Source organism: Dioscorea cayenensis, chromosome 18, assembly GCF_009730915.1.
Source record: "Dioscorea cayenensis subsp. rotundata cultivar TDr96_F1 chromosome 18, TDr96_F1_v2_PseudoChromosome.rev07_lg8_w22 25.fasta, whole genome shotgun sequence".
NCBI classification, from domain to species: Eukaryota; Viridiplantae; Streptophyta; class Magnoliopsida; order Dioscoreales; family Dioscoreaceae; genus Dioscorea; species Dioscorea cayenensis.
The window spans coordinates 18,429,666-18,448,548 of NC_052488.1; the positions used below are offsets into that span (position 1 = coordinate 18,429,666).

General features: G+C 33.4%; 2 protein-coding genes across 3 annotated transcripts; one reads left to right on the plus strand and one right to left on the minus strand.

The window, feature by feature from the left end:
* Window positions 1–1,530: 1,530 nt before the first annotated feature.
* LOC120282110 (WD40 repeat-containing protein HOS15-like) lies at window positions 1,531–10,485 on the plus strand. 2 transcript variants are annotated; one of them, XM_039288858.1, is made up of 14 exons: window positions 1,531–1,850; window positions 2,222–2,337; window positions 2,451–2,613; window positions 3,019–3,113; window positions 3,214–3,260; window positions 4,313–4,466; window positions 4,711–4,774; window positions 6,202–6,360; window positions 6,453–6,580; window positions 7,358–7,432; window positions 8,381–8,431; window positions 8,500–8,573; window positions 9,810–9,884; window positions 9,967–10,485. In XM_039288858.1, the coding sequence occupies exons 1-14, from the start codon at window positions 1,607–1,609 to the stop codon at window positions 10,187–10,189; spliced, it is 1,668 nt and encodes a 555-aa protein (XP_039144792.1). In that variant the 5' UTR covers window positions 1,531–1,606; the 3' UTR covers window positions 10,190–10,485. The 2 variants fall into 2 exon arrangements, with proteins under 2 accessions (XP_039144792.1, XP_039144793.1); XM_039288859.1 differs by lacking the exons at window positions 4,313–4,466; window positions 6,202–6,360; window positions 6,453–6,580.
* Window positions 10,486–13,126: 2,641 nt separating this feature from the next.
* LOC120282282 (homeobox-leucine zipper protein ROC8-like) lies at window positions 13,127–17,400 on the minus strand. Its single transcript, XM_039289053.1, has 10 exons — window positions 16,905–17,400; window positions 16,565–16,682; window positions 16,204–16,392; window positions 15,619–16,089; window positions 15,435–15,536; window positions 15,139–15,348; window positions 14,878–15,058; window positions 14,521–14,789; window positions 14,354–14,443; window positions 13,127–14,274 (listed from the first exon to the last, which is right to left on the minus strand). The coding sequence occupies exons 1-10, from the start codon at window positions 16,997–16,999 to the stop codon at window positions 13,900–13,902; spliced, it is 2,100 nt and encodes a 699-aa protein (XP_039144987.1). The 5' UTR covers window positions 17,000–17,400; the 3' UTR covers window positions 13,127–13,899.
* Between the last annotated feature and the right edge of the window lie 1,483 nt (window positions 17,401–18,883).

The following is an 18,883-nucleotide window of genomic DNA, read 5'->3' on the forward strand; positions in this document are numbered from 1 at the left end:
AAATAAATTTTTAATTAAAAAGATCCTAGTTTTTTATAGTGATTATTCCCATTAAATTCTTTCAAGTGGTAATAAGATTTTGTTTTGAAATTATTTTGAAATCTATATTGAATTACATCTTTTTGGGGTTTTTTTAAATAATGCAATTTTTTATTTAATTAAAAAAAGTTTTTTTTAAATTATTTACGGAATTAGGTAAAACGGGATCATTGATCCCGTTTTCAACTTTTTACTTTTTTTTAAAGCGGGAGCATTGATCTCGTTTTCCATTTTTTTATTATTTATTATTTTTTTAAAATTTTTATATAAATTTTTATTCTAACTTTTTAAATGTCTTTAATTATATTTTTTTAATTATAGGTTTTTTTTTTGCATATTAACTCCTCATTTTTTGTTATTATTTAAATAATTTATTTGTGTCTTGATGCGAAATATGTCCAAAATAGGGTTCATTTGAAGTGCTTACCACCTTTACGGGATTTCACAGAAAGATATTGTTCGGGATTAGCATACCTAACTACCTTATACAAGTTTCTGTACCGTGCATATAACAAAGACATGAACCCTATTGTGTCGTGCATTAAAATATACCTACTTTCCGTTTTACCTAAACTCGTAATTTAAAATATACCTATTTTTGTAATTAAATAAAAAATTTACATTATTTAAAAAAAAAAAAGCCACATGTGGGCTAGGGGAAATAACACATTCAATTAAGTTTGGGGAGATATGCTTGAAATTCTATACCATGACCATAATTGGAGTAATATCATTGATCCACTAATATTCTTCATGTCTTTGTTACATGTATGGTATAGAAACTTATATAAGGTAGCTAGATATGCTGATCCCCAACTATATCTTCTAGCTTCTGTGAAATCCTGTGAAAGTGATAATCACTTCAAATGAACCCTATTTTGGGATATATTTCTCATCAAGATACAAATAAATTATTTAAATAATAACAAAAAAAATTAAGGGTTAAAGTGAAAAACCAATAATTAAAAAAAATATAATTAAAGACATTTAAAAAGTTAAAATAAAAATTTATATAAAAATTTCAAAAAAATAATAAATAATAAAAAAATTGGACGTTTTACCTAATTCCATAAATAATTTTAAAAACCCTATTTTTGTAATTAATTAAAAAAATTACATTATTTAAAATATATATATATATATATATATATATATGTTAAATTTAAATTTTTAGTCTCCCGGAGAATCCTTCACATATTTTGTTGAAAATTTTTTTTTTTAAAAATCTGTTAACCTTTTTCAGATATTTTTTAAAAGTCTATTTTTTTTAAAAAAAAACTCAGGTCTCTATTTTCCAGATATTATTATTCTTTTTAAATTTTATTTTATTTTTTTAATCTTTTGTTCTTTTTTTTTTTGGATTTATCCTTTTTTTATTATTATTATTATTTAAATTTTTTTGGGACTTATCCTTTATTATTTTTTCATGATTTTCATTCAATTTTGTTTTTCAATAAAACTTCAAAAAACTATAAATAAAGCTCCTTAGCCATAAACATGGCTTGGAGTAATTATTTGTTGACGATCTGCAACCGAGAGTCTGTGATTCGGAACCGAGTCACACAGGATGGAACCGGAATGGAATCGGTCCATCATCGACGAAGGAAAAGGAGCCATGGAAATCGAATGGGAACCAGAATCCCTTGATCCAGGAAACGTAAAGCCTCCTCTGCCGTTCCCCGCCGGCGAGCCTAACAATCAAGGAACCGCTGTGGTTCCTCCCACCAATCGTCCCCCTAACGATGATACTATTGGCGATCTCACCTCCGAACTGCGCAATTTCCACATTGTCCAATGCCCTGAGGAAAAAGGTATTGTTGGGTTTAATTTTATTTATTTATTTGTTCCTGGACTTGAGACCTATGTTTGTTTTCTTGTGTGTTTTTTTCTGGATCCTTATTTGATGAATTTAGTTCCTAGGGTTTCTTCTACTTGATCCTTGTTGTAAGATGTGAACATAGAACTCTTGTTGTTGGTTTTAGGATTTTTCTCTGTTTGTTTCTTTTTTTGGTTTGCAAGTTTTTTCTGGGTTTTATTGTTGTCTGAGTGTGCTTGGGGATATATTAGCATGGAATATAGATTACTTGTGTGTTTCTGGATTTTGGATGATGACTTTGGTAATTCTTGGTTGATTAAGGTTTCCCACAAACTGCATATAACCTTAACCTTGCAAATGAGACAGGGATTAAGAATATCAACGATATTGATATAGATAAAGGTGCAACTCCGAAGGGCACTCTGTTTCCGTATGTGCAAGATGGTCTTAAATACGCACAACCGAAGGCAAATTTGCATGCTGTAGGTATTTTTGCGACCCTACGCGGGATTAGTTTGCACTTTGTCTAAAATGTTAAAATTGGCATCTTTGTTTCTTATGATTTGTGTTTCGTTTGTTTTGTTCTTTCATCAAGTGTTGTGGCCTTGACCCTGTGGATATTATCACAATTAATGTGGGTAGCTGCTTATCACAAATCATTGAAGATAGGAAGAAAAATGCAATTGATCATGGAGAAGATATTGACTATGATGTGTCAGACCAAGAGTCAAACCAATACGAAGTTGTTGTTTATAAAGGTAAAAATGTATATCATTCTTTCTACATTCTTGCTCATATCCCTTTTGTTCTGAAGTATTATTTATCACGACAGAAACAAAATATTTCTGAAAATCCCATTGATTAACTTGCAAAGGTGGTTAGTTCCTGCTTAATTTGATAGATAGCCTTTCTCATTTATATTGTGAAGAGGCAATCTAACTCACCAATCTTGTTTTATGAGTGGATTACTTCCTGATCATGAGACCGTTTCGGTCAAGAGTTATTATTTATTATTTATTATTATTATTATTGGTTTTGCTTATTTTATAGATTTTCATACACTTTTGAATATTTTACGTCATTAATCTTGACAAAGATGTGTTGTCACTCACATGTTTTATGCATCTTATACTGAATATTGTCACTCTTTGTACCTCTAATAGGGCCTCCATTAATGGGTCAGATCCCTAGTGTGCCATTAGTGACTCATCAAGTTTCTAATGCAGATGTATTTGTCTCGGCAAGACATAGTTTAGAGGTTCGATCAATTCAATTTTGCAAGAATATTACCCAAAAAAAAAAATTATACTTTTAATTTGCTGATAAATTTTTATTATACCTTTGTTTTCCTATTTTAGGGTTCTTCATGTGCTTGGAGTCCAACAGATTCTCTTCTAGCAATTGGGTGGGTATAGTTTCCTCTCAATATGCTCTTCTCATTTAGAGCTTTTATTTTATATTAACTCTTTGAATTAGCCAAAACTCCTTATACTAGTGTTGTGTATCATATTGACATGTTGATCATTGTTTTTTATCATTTATTATTTTTTATTATATATATAGATATATATGTGCCATTTCTCTTAATTCCACTTGCTTATTTGCAAGATTTATCAATGAATAGCTTCCTGTAATTATACTTTATAGATGACTGTTCTTATGCCATTCCCTAGAGCTGATTCATTGTTTTCAAGTTATGCAAGCAACTCACTACACAATGTCCAAAGAATTCCTTACTCTTGATATGCATTTGTCATTAGTGCATTCCAGTTATTTGAATATTTGTCAGTTAAGTTTCACTAATTTAACAGCATTGAGATCCTGAATCTGTTTAGTTTTGGATATACAACACAATAGCTAGGTAACTGGGAAAGTTGTTTCAAATTTTATTGCGACCAAAAATGAAAATGCACATGACTGTTAAGGCTGGTTCAACATAAGTAATCTTTATGAAATTGGTTATTTTTGTATGTTTTTTTTATTTCAACATGCTCTTTTACAATCTGTTCAAAGAGTGTCATATAAGCATTTCTTTGTCTGAGTTTGTTTTACAATATTTTCAAAACTGAACCTTCTGCAAATTTGATATCAATTGTGAACATGTAAACTTTAAGTCTATAACTCATAATCCCATAACTAAAAGGTATATAAGCAACATTTAAAAATATGCAAACAGCAAGATCAGCAAAAAAAAATACTATGATCAGTGTCTAACCTGAATTTGAAGTTACCCAACATGAGTTGACATAGGAATGTTAACCCTCATATCTTAAGATTTCTTCATGATTATGGGATTTAGCTGCATGACTACTTGTGCAATTATGCTAATGATGTTTTAATCTACTTAAGGATATTTTAGAAAACATTAAGATAAGCATGTTAACCTTGTTTTTGTTTGGTGGTTTGGTTTATAGGACTTCACTTTTTTATTATTATTTTTTTATTTTTAACTAATAGATCTTCAAATGCATCGGCGCAAATATGGAAAATTTCAAATGACTTCTCCAATATGCATGCTTCAATTCCAAGGGTGCATTTTCTTATTCGTTCTGAATCTTCTGATACAAATACTTGTGAGCTAAGTGTACCAGACACCATAGTTGCTTGGAACGTGAGTTTCACTGTCTCTTTCTATTGATCCCCATGTTCTTGCAATTTTAATGAATATTATAATTTTCTTTCTGAGAACTAAAGTAAACCCTTTCCATCCTTTGAGCAGGGGACATAATATTTTTCAGCAGTCATCAAACTAAATGATTTTAATGAATTCAATCACCTGTCATTTATTCTTATTGCATAGCGGTGATTTTTAACTTGCAGTAAACTACCGTACTGATCTAATACTTGTCATTCAGGGAGAAGGGGAACTACTTGCAACAGGTTCAACGAATGGGTGGGCAAGTATTTGGTGTAAGAATGGTTAGTTGCTTCTTACTTGTTGTATCTAAATGAAAGAAGTTAAACTGATTATGAAGATGTTGGAATTTGAGATATTGTAACCTTGATAAAGTAGTTTCATTTAGTATTTTGTTGATGGTGATTATATCTTGTCTTCCTATTTTCTTATGAAATGGCTGATTCGAAACCATTATAATTACTACTATTTTATAAAGATAGGAAATAGGTATTTCAGCCTTCATCGGTACAATGGCTAATCCCTCTAAATACTGCCATGCCAATTATCTATTTTCCTGTTTCCTTGCACAATGGCTTATCAGAAACCTGCTAATATTGAAGAGCTATGTCCGTTAGTCTATACATTCACTTGTGTTAAAGTCAGAGCTACTTGTTGTCACCTTTCATGGGGTAAGTTGCTGTCCTATGGAAGATGGCTACATGATATGCCAGCCTTGCTCAATTTAAAGAAAATTTTGCTGCGATCTTTGTTTGAATTTGTCTGCATCCTCTCTTTCCATATTGGTGGTTTTAAAATAGTGCTTAGACTTATATTTTTTTTCTACTAACATGCCTAAGAGACCATATTCTCAATTTATGATTTTGAGAGGAACCGAAGAATGCAATCTCATGAGAGGATCTTTTCCTCATCAATCTTTTTCTGTAACAGAAAGAAGGATGAGGAATTCAACTTTGTTTAGGGTTGTTATTTAGCAAAAATCTTTTTTATTGGTTGCTGAAGGATCATCCATGCCTCGAAGAAAAATTATCTATATGAATTATGGAACTACGAAGGATTATAAACATTCATAATTTACTAAATGGAGTTACTTCAAAAAAATAAATGCATAAGTACATCTGTACGAGTAATATAATTTAGCATACTTTAAATTCACCACACAAGTGAGTTATATTTGGCTTTTGTTGCAATAAATGTCTTTAGTATTGGTTCCTGAGGGGCTGTCCATGATAATGAATTATAAATTACTATATGGATATGGAACTAAAGGAATACATAAGCATATTGTTGTATTTTATTAAATGAAGTTACCTCAGTAGAAAATTAATAGATACCTGCATCAATATGGACTAAAATAATATAGTGTTGATTATTTTGCATTCCTTTTTGTCAAGGCGTTCTTTTGACGTTGTGTTGATTATTTCACATGCGATCAAATCATAGCCGCTTTTATGCTAAGTGGGGATATTTGAACTATCATTTGAAAACTTCTTTTGAATACAATTAACTTAGTTCCTTCCATTAAAACTACTTGATTCTTTCTACATTAAGTACAATAAGACAAATACCTAAACCCATCATTAAAGTGTTTCTTACATTTGCTTTATGCAATATTCATGGACATTAAGTATGTTTTTCACTTGTATCACAAAGTGCCTCAACCTGTGTATTTTGCACAGTTTATACTCTTTTGTTGCCATTGATGCCACAGGTGAATTACACAAGACACTAGACGAACATGAAGAGTCTATATCGTGTATAGCATGGAACAGTAAAGGTGATCTTCTCCTAATTGGAAGCTATGAAAGCGAATTTATAATATGGGACACAATAACGTGGAAGCCTAAGCAAAAATTAATATTTGATTTAGGTGAAACTTGATTCAGTTCTTATAAATAGATTATGTGCTTGCCTTTTAGAAGTCTCTAAATATAGTCATGCTCATAATATTTATTTTTTCAGAATTATTGCCTGTTGTTATTGTTGCATGGAGAAACAATACTTCATTTACAATATGCTCAAGGGACTTCAAAATTTTTGTTTGGAACGTTGGAGATTCTCAGCCAATTATAACTTTTACCGGACATCAAGTTTCAATAAGCAAATGATATAAACATTTTTTAGATTAATTTTTATTAGACATTCCTAAGTTATAATAATTTGTTGCTGATCTGTTTTATCCCTTAGTGATAGCATGAATCTTTTACTCAGCAATTTTCATAGTTCTGTTCTGTATGCTTGAATGTCATTTGGCCAGCAAAATGAGCTTTGACATGCATGCCATTAAGTGCCTTTGTTTTTTTTTTCTTTTCCTTTTGACAAACAATCTTCAACCATGTGGTATTTGTAATCTCAAGTTTGAAATTTGACTCCAATAACCTTGATGTGTTGAACTGAATTGTAAGTTTTGATTTCTTTCAAAGTATTTTGTTATATTTATGTATATGCCACTTGTGTGATGACTTCATTTGTTTTCATCCTTTGGCTTGGGACCTGTTGCTCTGGCCTGACTGGCTTAAGGCCATCTCATTTTCTGAATGATATTTTTCAGGCTGTAAATCCTGTTGGCCTACTTTGTGATTTTTTTATTGGATAAATTCTTCATGGAAGTTTAGGTTAATCATGTTATGTGACTTTTTACCTTTATCTCTGGTAGAAAGAAAATTGAAACAAAAATGCATTGGTGATATGCCTATGGCGCTTGTTGCTGCAGTTCTTAAGACTGCAGAGCATTAAGGCATATTTTGTCATCTTACAGTTAGTCATAGATGGTTACATTTGAAAAATGCTCATGATCTTTGTTTTCTGTGGGTCACTGTTTATACCCTTCCTCAAAAGTTTGACTTGCATTGGTGATTTAATTTCAGGATGATATTAGTGGTATCAAATGGGATCCTACTGGGACTTTATTGGCTTCATACTCTGATGATGGGGCTATAAAGGTAGCCAGTCTTTATCAAAGTGGCAATTGTTTTACTCTATGAAGTTTTCTGGCCTATGGATGTTTCACTATTCAAATGAATTAGTCCTCTGATCTTAAGTCAAGTTGCATGATTTTGAATATTCTAATATATACCGTACAAAATACAAAACTTGCATAGAGTTTTAATTTGCTATTGGATGTGTACTATGGACACCTATTATGCTTGAAAAATATAATCTTGGGTTAAGTAGGCCATTCATTGTTGGATTTTGAGACTAAAGCACAGAGAAAAGTCTGTCCTCACACATTAGACCCTGCATGTACTGTTTGAACTTAACATTTTCAAATTTGGTAGAGTGAAGTTAATTTAAAAATAATACAATCATGAACAAAGCAATGATTTTTACTGTTGGTTGATGTCAGGATTTTTTTCATGCGCACAAAACCTCGTTTTTGCAGTGGTGTATTAAAAAGCCAAGCACGAGTTTATGTGTAATTTTTTAATTTCATAGTTGCTCTGTAGTTAAGAGACTTAAATTCTTTGTGCACTTGGTGTTACTTTCAGTACCCATAGTTTTTATCTTGAAGCCCATACCCTGATTTTGCCATCTTAGGATCTGTTATTAAGAATGTCATTTTTCTTGCTATAGTGTACTTAACTAAGAAATGTGGCAAATGAAGCAACCTTTCTTCCATAAAAATAATGCTGCTATTTTTAATAATTCCAAGCCACATTAGCCACATTAGCGAAACATTGTGGAGTTGACTGTTCTTTATGTTTTCGGTTGACTTTTTCTTTAATTTATCTAGTTTTAATCTTGAGGGCTATATGGAAGTTTCTGTTATGGTATTTGGTGCAGGCTAATCATAATATAACCAGCCTCGTCTTTTTCCCTTTTCTTTTTGTTTTGTCTTGTCTTGTTGGCTATTCAAGTGGTATATTTCAGCATTTGTATTTTTTTCCCAGATTTGGACCTTGAAACAGGACCAAAGTCTACATAATCTGATGCATTGCGAGGTTTGTCTTGTCATTATTATTTACACTGAATGATCGTAGTGGAAGTACTTATTTAGCTGCATTTTCAGGGTATAAACAGTATTAGATGGAGCTGGACTGGCCCAGGTACCAGCAACCCCAATAAGCAGTTATTGCTTGCTAGGTACATCATGTTAACTTTTTCACTGTATCTTTTGTATTATGCTGTACTGTTACTCCATGTCTTAAATGATGTGTTGTGCCCAGCATTTAAGATGGGCACTAAGTTATTGAGTGAAATATGATTTTGTATGATTGTGGAAGGTCTATACAAGAGTTTTATCAAGCTAGGTGTTTGTCTAAAATTTAGTTTAACATTGAAAAGCCCAGTGAAAGCTCTCAAAACTAATTGAAGAAAAATATTTGTTATCTGAAAGTCGGCTTGTATTGTCTCTGTGGCCATCCTTTGTGACTTTGTCTAGCACTTCCATTAACCTTTCTTTCTTTCTTCTCTTTTTTGGGAGATTTCTGTTTGGTTTTATGACTCAGATATTTAAGCAGGTAGAAGTTAAAATTCTATAACTATATAAATGGATGTTAATTTCTTGGTGGCTATTGCAACAACTGAATGATGATTGCTGTCAATGCATCTGTTGCTCTTTGTGGTAGCTTTTGGATGTCTTTCTTGTTACTGTTTGTTAATTCATATTCATATCTCCTTTCTGAAGTATTACACCTTCACTCAACTTTATTGTGGTGTTTATTCCTCATGCACATCTGTTCTACACCATTTTTCCCTGTCACATTTACAAGCCTTGCCTCTTATACCATCGTTACCATTAATTAATGTGATACTTGGCCTGAACACAATGCAACATCTTTAGCTTATTTTTCTTGAGTTTAGACAATATCAATGCATTTGCTCATAACCAATAGTAGGACAAAGTCCAAAGATGCATTTCTGCACATGCTTGAAAAGTTGAAATTCAAGCATTAGTTAAACTCATGATTGAGCACAAGACAGTTATTGCTAGAAGTGCATCTGTTCTGATTTGGCTTTAGATTACTTGGACTTCATTTTCAATGCTAATATTAGAACATTGTAGATGGAAATTGGCAAACAGCCAAAACTTATGATGAGCAGCTTTTGTATGGGCAAATTTACCTGCACAGTTTCTAATATCTGAAATAAACTCAGCAGAATAAATGCATATACAGAACATTAAAAATTGTTAAAATCAAAAGAAAATCATGGAGTTTTCTTGGAGATGTCTGTGACTAATATTTGAGCAGAATTCTCTAAATTTACATGTTTTCCATATGCTGTTCTATTTTATATGATCCTATCAAATGCCAGTGCTTTTTAAATTTCCTTGATTTTCACATCTTTTCTTTGACTCATGATCCTGTCAAATGTCAGTGCCGCAAATGATGGAACAGTCAAAATATGGGATGGCGCACGAGGGCAACTCCTTTACTCCTTCAATGGTCACCGGTACGCTGATCTTTAAATGTTTGACTGATACATCAGTACATAGTTAAGCAAATTTTGATATAGTAATTTATTTCACTTTTAGCACTAAGGGGCCTGTGATTGAAATGGAGTTTAGTCCGGATGGTGACTATATAGCTAGTGAATCAGAGCAATGTTTACTGATATGGAAAGTCAAAGATGGGACGATTGTGAAGTTCTGTAGTGGCTGTGATCCTTGGCGTTATAATCTTTCTTGGAATAGAGAAGGCAACAAAATAGCAGCAGGTTACACAAATGGCAGCCTTCGTGTGCTTCGCTTGTGGTAGATTCTTTTTCTGTGCATTGAGAAGCTATGTGGTCTTTTGTAAACCTGGTTCCTTTAGTGTGTGTATATATATATATATATATATATATATATATATATATATATAGTTTTTTATTTTATTTTATTTTTTCTTTATATAGTTGATTTATACACCAAGAATTGAGGGTGCCCAAGGAGATGAGTTCTTTTCTAATTTCAGTAACTTAAACATACATGTTACAGTGGTTGGAACAATACAATCACACATCTTAACCTTTGTTATTAGAATCAAATAACAACAACAATCTACATGGTTTCCCAGCAAAGCTTCATTTCAATTATATCTCATTATCAGCTACTTACTTTCGTTAGGAGTGAGACATGAATCATTTCGTCTAATGAGATAAGCTTTCTCATCTTTTCTTCAATTTCCGAAATAAAAAAGTGATAAAGTTTTCTTTTTCTTTTTATTTGAATTTTAAAATGCATTTAAAATAATTCATTCATTTCCACCGTTTTTATCTTAATTCATTTGTTTCTTGGAAACTTTAATCTAATATTGAGGTGGTTTTGCTAGTTTTTTTTTTGTCCATATTTTAAATGAAGTTATTGGTTTTTTAATTTTTTTTTTTATCATATCCTATTTGTATATTTTTTACTTGGGGTGCATAGATTATTTATATTAATTTTATTATTTTTTTTATATTATTTTTTACATAAAATAAATGGACAAGATTGTTTCTAATTTTAATAATTAGGTTTCTAAATTATTTAATTTTTTAAGGATTAAATCTATTTTAGCATCCATTTTAAAATCAAGTTTTTACTAGTATGCTAGGATTATGTCTAAAATGTGCACAGTTAATTCTACTAGGAATTTTAATAAGTTACTTTTTCTATTTTATGAAAAGTTCACATCTTAAGGTAGTACAAATTTTTCTTACAACCAAGAAAATTTTAATTAAAATAGTAGTAATTATTAAGATACATACTACTTGCATTATGAATATTATTTCTATTAGATTATGAAAAACTGGGAGATTATGCATCATAAAATAATCTTATTAAATACTACTTTTAGTCAATCATAAAATTGACTAAATACTAAATTATTATTCTAGAATTAAAACTTTACTAAACATTATTTATGCTGAAATCTTTAATTGCTTGAAATAAATCTTAATAAATAAAAATAAGTAATGAGTAAACAAGATTCTCAACATTTAATATTTATAAGAGTTCAGACTTATCTCGACTTTCCCCTAAAAAGACCTCTTATCCTCTAGCAGATACTATTGGCGCTCTCTATTTTATCTTATCTCTTCATACCATGTGGATCAGTTTTTTTCCACATTAAAGATTATTTTAAGTTTCATTTTAAGATTATGAATTAACAAAAGTTATATAACTTAGCTAAATCTTACTGTCTACATGTTAGAGACTCGTTAAAGGTTTACCCCTACATGATGAAGATTACCATGTTTTTTAGGATTAAAATTATAGCTCTGATACCACTATGGGATTTGTTGTGTCTTTGAACTTTGGTGATGGATTTAAAATCTAGAAATCAAAGTGAAGTAAAAGTTAAGGTTAGAAGTGTAGAGATGAAATGATTATAAAACTAGATGATTTATTGCTAGCAATGCTTTGGATCTCACCGAGTATTCGTTAGTCCTTTACAAATACACTAGCCTTTTATATAAACAAGGAGGGGGCCGGAATAAGTTCAAGGTTTCTTTGAGAAGAAGCAACTCAATAGCCGACACAAACTTGATTAACATGATAGAGAGGATATATGTTCTCCACTATCTACCAGACACTACATTACTATTACAATGGTTCATAAAGGGACTTATATTGTTTACAAGATTATTTTACACACTAAAAAATAAACATTGCTTTGTATGATGCATATTGTAAAGAGTGCCTTGTTCACTTTGTAATTTAAATTAAAAAAAAAAATTGAATCAAGTGACATTTGATTCCAATTGTTTATGGATGATATTGATTGAGAGAAAACAAACACAAAATTTTAGAGCAATGGAAAAAAAAAATCTCATTTTGTGATGGATAAATTTGATGGTGGATAGGACTATGAGCTATGGAAAGTTAAAAGTACAAGATGCTATGTTTCAAAGAAGGTAACTTAGGGTTTAGAAAAAATTAAAAATAAAATAAAATAATAAAAAATCACTAATCAATGAGATTAAGTTCAGATGAATATTTGAAACTAGTTTGTCAAATCATAGAGTTACCGTTGCATCAATGCTTGTTTACAAGCAAATAAGATCAAATAACAATAATGAAGATAAGAAATGCATGCATCAAACACATAAAATCAAATTTCTTTTAAAATTTAGTGAAACAAAACTTCAAATAAGATCACAAGCGTTGAAAAAATCAAAGATCTATATATCCTTTATCAATTGGCCAAATTTCAATTTACCCACATTACAATCATTTACTAAACTACTCTCTAGAACCTTGTTCTTCCAAGTGCTTTTTGAGAGGTATTTTATAATTTTGAGCTCTTTCCACAAAAATTAAAAAATTAAATTAAATTAAAATAACAAGGTCTAACAAAGAGTATCTTACCCTTAACTCTATATATAGAGTTTGTTTCCTTTCAACAGTCAATGCATTTAACCTCTATAGTTACATCAATGACCTTATGCTTCTGATTTGGGTTTTTTGCAGTCACTGACTTTGTAAAAATAACCCCTAACAAAGGCATCTTCTTTGAATTAATGCTGCATAATTTATCTATTTCCTCAAAACCAAATAAATAAATTAATTAAACATAAAAACATAAAAATAGAAAGAGAAATTCCCATCTGCATTAACATTAACATTCATTAATGGCATCCTATGGAGTTACAGTCTTACAGAAGGATAACAATAATTTAGTGACCTTGTATAGATATCTCCAAAAGGAAGAAGGCAAATGAAGCAATAAAAGTAGTAAAACAGACCAAAACTTAATAAATGTTGAGAATTATGGCAGTGATGAATGGCCTCTCAATACAAAAGAAAGCGAAAAAGAGAGAGGGGACCATTAGAGAAAGATTCCAGACCAAAGTGGACAATACCAGCAGGATATCTATCCCATCCTGCATTAAAGCTCCCCCACAGTCCCCATTAAAACCTTTAAAACCTTTCAATCTATCATCCATGGTGAATTCCAAAACACTGCTATCCTTGATGCTACAAAAGAACAAAGAGATTACATGCATGCATGCACACACACACACACACACACACACACACACACACACACACTTTACTTGTTCTAGAAACAAAATGTTCTCTGATAAATTGGTATTGATTGATTGATTGATCCATGGAGAGAAGTCAATACCCGAACCATTACCCTTGCTGCATTTTGTCACAGAGCTATGGTGCGTTCTTGACTCCCTCTGTAAACTGTCACAGGATTCATGTAAAAAGTTCAATCTCTTCTTCTCCTTCTTCATGTTGTTGTTGTTGTTGTTGTTGTTGTTGTTGTTGTTGTTGTTGTTGTTGCTGTTGCTGTGGTTGTTGTTGTTATTGTTGTTGTTGGTGTTGTTATGAGTCTGGCATCAGCAGCAGCTCTTGATGAGTAGCATTCATGGTGGCAACTAACCAAGAAGAAGGCTTAAAGTCCTCTCATGAATGCTGACTTCAAGAGCTCACTGAGCCTGTAGTTAAAAAAGGTTGAGGGTGATTGATTTTCAGGTCTCTTTCCAGGACACTTCAGACGCTGCTGCAATTCAAAGCTGCTTTTATTTGCTGCACTGTGGTGCTGATGAGGTTGTTGACGGTTGTTACTGACTCTAAATTCAGCTTGGCCGATGGCAAGCTGCTAACAAGAATTTGGAATGCAACAGTGATAAGCGAGCCGCCCGAGGACGAGCTCATCGGGTTTGAGCTCGTTGAGGCTCCCCCCGGTCGACCGTCAGGTAGAATGGTGAAGCCTGATGGGAGGAGAGGAATGTAGGAAGGGTCCTCTCCACTCATCACTATGTTTATGCCTTGTAGGTCCACTGGAGCATACACTACCAGTGAGCCTGATGCATCGGTGCAACTCTCTTGCAGTATTAGCATGTTGTTCTGACTTGAATTCAGAGCCTGTTTCCATAACAAATCATGGAACTAAGTGCAATGGAGAAATCAATCATTTATGAGCAATTAAGAAGAAGAAGCTTACTCTCAGAAGTGAGATAGAGTTCCCAGGATGTGAACCAGTTGCAATGTGGGCCACCTCTTGCACAGAATTGCCATTTGAAAGCACATCCCACTGGAAAATGCAAAGCATATATCGATCGAATAAATTCCTCCTTAAAAGAACAGTAGAACAGTAAAAAGGATCAAGACCTGAGATCGAGTGCGCTCATCTTTGAAGAAACTGAAGACCCTCTGACATGATACAGGTAGCCATATAGAGGTTGCAGCGCTGAGAACGACGCCATTAGGCTGGCCGGGGTCTGTGCTTTTGTGGACTGTAACTCGGACACCGACATCATTCAAGCCTGAAAGAGTGGTCCATCGGTGTCCATTCGATGCACTAATGCTGGTGCAGAAGTTGTTCACCATTCTCTGTGCAAGCTTCACCATGCTTCGCTTTCCTTCTGGTGAGGGAATCACTGAATGTAACAGTAAAATTGCAGTACATTAGATAAAAGGGCCATGCACCATTCGATGAGATTACGAGATCACAGTGCACCGTATTACCTCCCCCGATGTCTCTAGGAGAAGCTCCTGTAACCATTACCCGTGCAAACCTCTCGCACATTCTCTGCAGTGTGGCTAGCCATCTCTGTGCACCAAATGCCACTCCACTGTTCACAAGATCTCTGTACAGCCTGTGGGTAGGAGCCTTCTCTTCAATCTCCATGTGTTCCACCCATGTCACCTATCTCAATGTGTGTCATAGATTTAGCTAAGATGATGAATTTGAACCGAAAAGAAACCTTCTCTAGACAAATGCATTACCTTGGAGTATCCATCCGGAACTTCCTGAATCAAGCACCCGGAAGGAAGCTTTCGTGATCGAGAAGATGATGAAAACTGAGACTCTCTAGACAGGTCCACCGATACATCACCTATAACCCATAAGCCCTGCTCAATTTGCTGACAGTATCGAAGGAAGAAGAACTCTCTCGTGGATACAACCGGTGAAAGAACTTGGAGTTCTTCATACATCTACATTGAAAGATAAACATGTCATACTAGGCTTGAAAGAATACGAACAAGAAAAGGGGCTCGTCAATGTGTTGTTTTCTGGTTACCAAAATCAATGATCCACTTCGAGTTCCTGCAACTCCAGTGGCAAGCACTTCAACAGTCCTTGCCTTTGAAACAATTGTAGGAAATAGTTCAATCCATTTAACCTGCGATCAACTCAATTTTTCTAACACTTGGAATCCACATTATCAGAAGATCAACAAGCAACAAAAAAGAATAAGAACTCACAGGATCCATGAACATGTCAACTAGAGTGACAGCATTCATAATCACCAGGCTAGAATCTCTCGAGGCCTCGATTCGAATATCAGGGCTCTTATAAGGCTGACCACGCCTTGGAAAAATCCTATCATAAGTATCAAGATTAAGAAGATCACTACCATCACTAGCAGACTTCATCCACAAAGGTTCATCAGTCTGAACAAGCCTTATCAACTCCTCCATTGCACTAGTGGGCACCTCAGCCATGATAGGCTTCTCAAGTTCAGAAACAGCAGTAGGAAAAGGAAATGGCATGACAGAAGATGAAGAACTCCCTGGAAGGAGGTCAAGATCAAGCGAAGGACCAAGTCCTGGAGGAGGAGCACCATAACTCCCAACTGATAAATCTAGTGAAGAGATGGGTATTGGTTGAACTGGTGGAAGTTGAGCGATGGGCCTTCCTAGATACTTAGATGCTACACTGGAAACTCTATCAAGCTGCAAGAACAAGCAAATCAACCACTAGTCTACAACAAAGTTGAATCCTTTTAACTCGTTATCACTCTATGTGTATACATAGAAATAAAATAAAATAAAATAAATAAAAAAAACCTCTTCTTTTAAGCGAGCATTCTCCATCCGAAGCTTCTGTTCATCAAAGTAAGAGTCTTCGCCGAGGGGTGGGCCGCCGCATGTGGGGCAGATGACCTTCTTGAGAGCCTCGCGAATGGCGATGTTTTCACAGCGGATCTTGTCGTTCTCGGAGCGCAGCGCGCAGTTGTCAGCTCTCTCATGCTGAGCCTGGAAAGCAATTAGCAAACAAGCATGAAAACCAATCAAAGAGAGAGAGAGAGAGGGTGAAGAATGGAGGACGATGGGGCCAAAAAAGGTGCTACCTTTTATCCCAAAAACCCAAAAACAAAAACAAAAAAAGAAATAAGAGAGAAGGAAGGGGTGGGGATGGAATGCATGCCTTCATTTGAGTCCTGCGATTTTGAAACCAGAACTTGATTTGCCGGGGCTCCAGCGCAAGGTCCCTGCTAAGCTGCATCCTTTGCTTCTCATCTGGGTGTGGGCACTCCTTGAATACCCTGAGAGACATCCACAACCAGCCAAAAACTAAGATATGGCCTCAAAAAAACAAAGAGATGCAGCCAAAAAATAATGGAGATAGCCCATCTTTATCTCAAAAACCAACAGAAAAAGCTGAAAAATCTCAGCTTTCTTCTCCCCAACACAAGGACGAAGAAGAAGAAGAAGAAGTAGTAGTAGTAGAAGTAGAAGTAGAAGAAGCAGAAGAAAAAAAAACATACGCTTCAAGCTCTTGAATCTGGTGAGGCGTGTGTCTGTGATACCGCTTCTTCTTCCGCTGCCCTTCCGACCCTTCTGGCTCATCCCCCGAATCCATCTTCTTCCTCTAAACTCTCAAACAACCAAAAGCTACCATAAATTAACCCACAAAAGTAAATATTTCTCGTTCTCGAAAAAGTCCCACGATGAAACTTCAACAACAACAACAACAGCAACAACAACGATCAAAGATAATAGCTTGTTGTGATTGATATATAAAAGAGAAGAGAAGAGAAGAGAAGAGAAAGAGCAGAGGGAATTAAAGAGTAGCAGCTCGGGGATCGAAGTGAAAAGGAGAGAGAGAGAAAGAGAGGAAGGAGAGACTTGTTGGTGTTTCTCTCGTCCCCGTCATGGAATGGGCGAGCGTGTACAGCTTCCACTCTTTAAGGCCGGTCCAGAACTGTTGCCCAAGTGTTTTTGCCCCGGGATCTGCTGCTTCTCGTCACCCTCAACCCTTTCTTTCTTACGCTCACCTCCCCCCCTCTCTCTCTCTCTCTCTATATCTTCTTGATGGGAAACGTTGCGAGGGGAAACGTGATATGATAATGGCGTGATGGGGAAACGAGTTTCTCATCATTTAACCCCCAACACCAAACTACCACCGCTGATTTTATTTTCTTTTTTACTTTGTGAGAGAGAGAGAGAGAGAGAGACCGGATCGGACCTTTTGGTGTCTTGTAATTTATTTATATATTATTTTTTAAAAAATTTTATAGTAGATGTGAATATTATTGATTTGGAGACGATAAGATCCAAGTTGAATTGTAATAGCAAAAGTCTAAAGGTTTGTTTTTGTCAAGGTTGGAATAACAACTATTGACTAAATTTACTTTTTACAGTGTTGTTAAGTTTACCAAAAAAAAAATTATAATTTTTTTACAGGTGAATAAACCATATTTAATTAAAATTTCATATACTCTTTTAAAAATACAGGATGAATAGAAATAATTACAAGATTAAAAAAAATCACTTGTAGTGGTAAAAAAAATTAACTTAGAAGAGGAAAACATTAACCATCACAACTAATAAGATTGTGTAAAGTTTTTATATGGTTGTTTGAATATTGAGATTAGAAATATTTTTTATGATATGTGTTGATAAACAAACTGTTGTTAGAAGCACTGATACTTACAAAATCAAAGTTTTTTTTATTGTCACAATAAACTTATCCAATTTAGCTCTCTTCACATATGGCTCTTTGGAACATTATAACCTATTTCAGAATTTATTAGAAAATACATTAATTAATTAAGCCAATGAACTTAAGAGGAAAGGTTTTTTTTTAATTATTAAGGCTTTTTCCATTTTCTCACGAAACATTAATCATTTTCAGTTAGGGATGGCAACGGGTAAGGTATGGGTAGGGTATGCCAAAACCCTTACCCGTACCCGTAACCCATATCCCATACCCATACCCTTACCCGTACCCTTCAGGGTAAAAAAAATCATACCCTTACTCTTACCTGCAGGGTACGGGTATACCCGCAGGGTACCTGCTTACCCGTTGTTACTCGTTGTTCAAATTATCGAATTAAATTTAAATAATAATAAAAATAAATTAATTATACATTATATTACAATCTTTAAATACATGTCCATAAATTCAAAATTACAAGTTGATATATACTTGTTTATCTTAAATTATATAATCACATAAAAATAATATTTATTTAGAATTCAATGGTAACTCTACCTTTTGTTTTGTTCATGTTTAACTATCTTGGTTTTTGTTTTAAATTTTTTCATATATCTACTATTTATATTTTATATAGCTTCAAATTTTATAAATATCTAGTAAGATTTTGAATATAAAAAACATTATAAGTAATTCTCATAAGTTATATCCAATTGATTTTTTATTAGTATCTTATTTTTCAGGATGTTTTTATAATTTATAAAATAAATTATTATAACATTATTTTTTTATATTTGTTTATTTTTA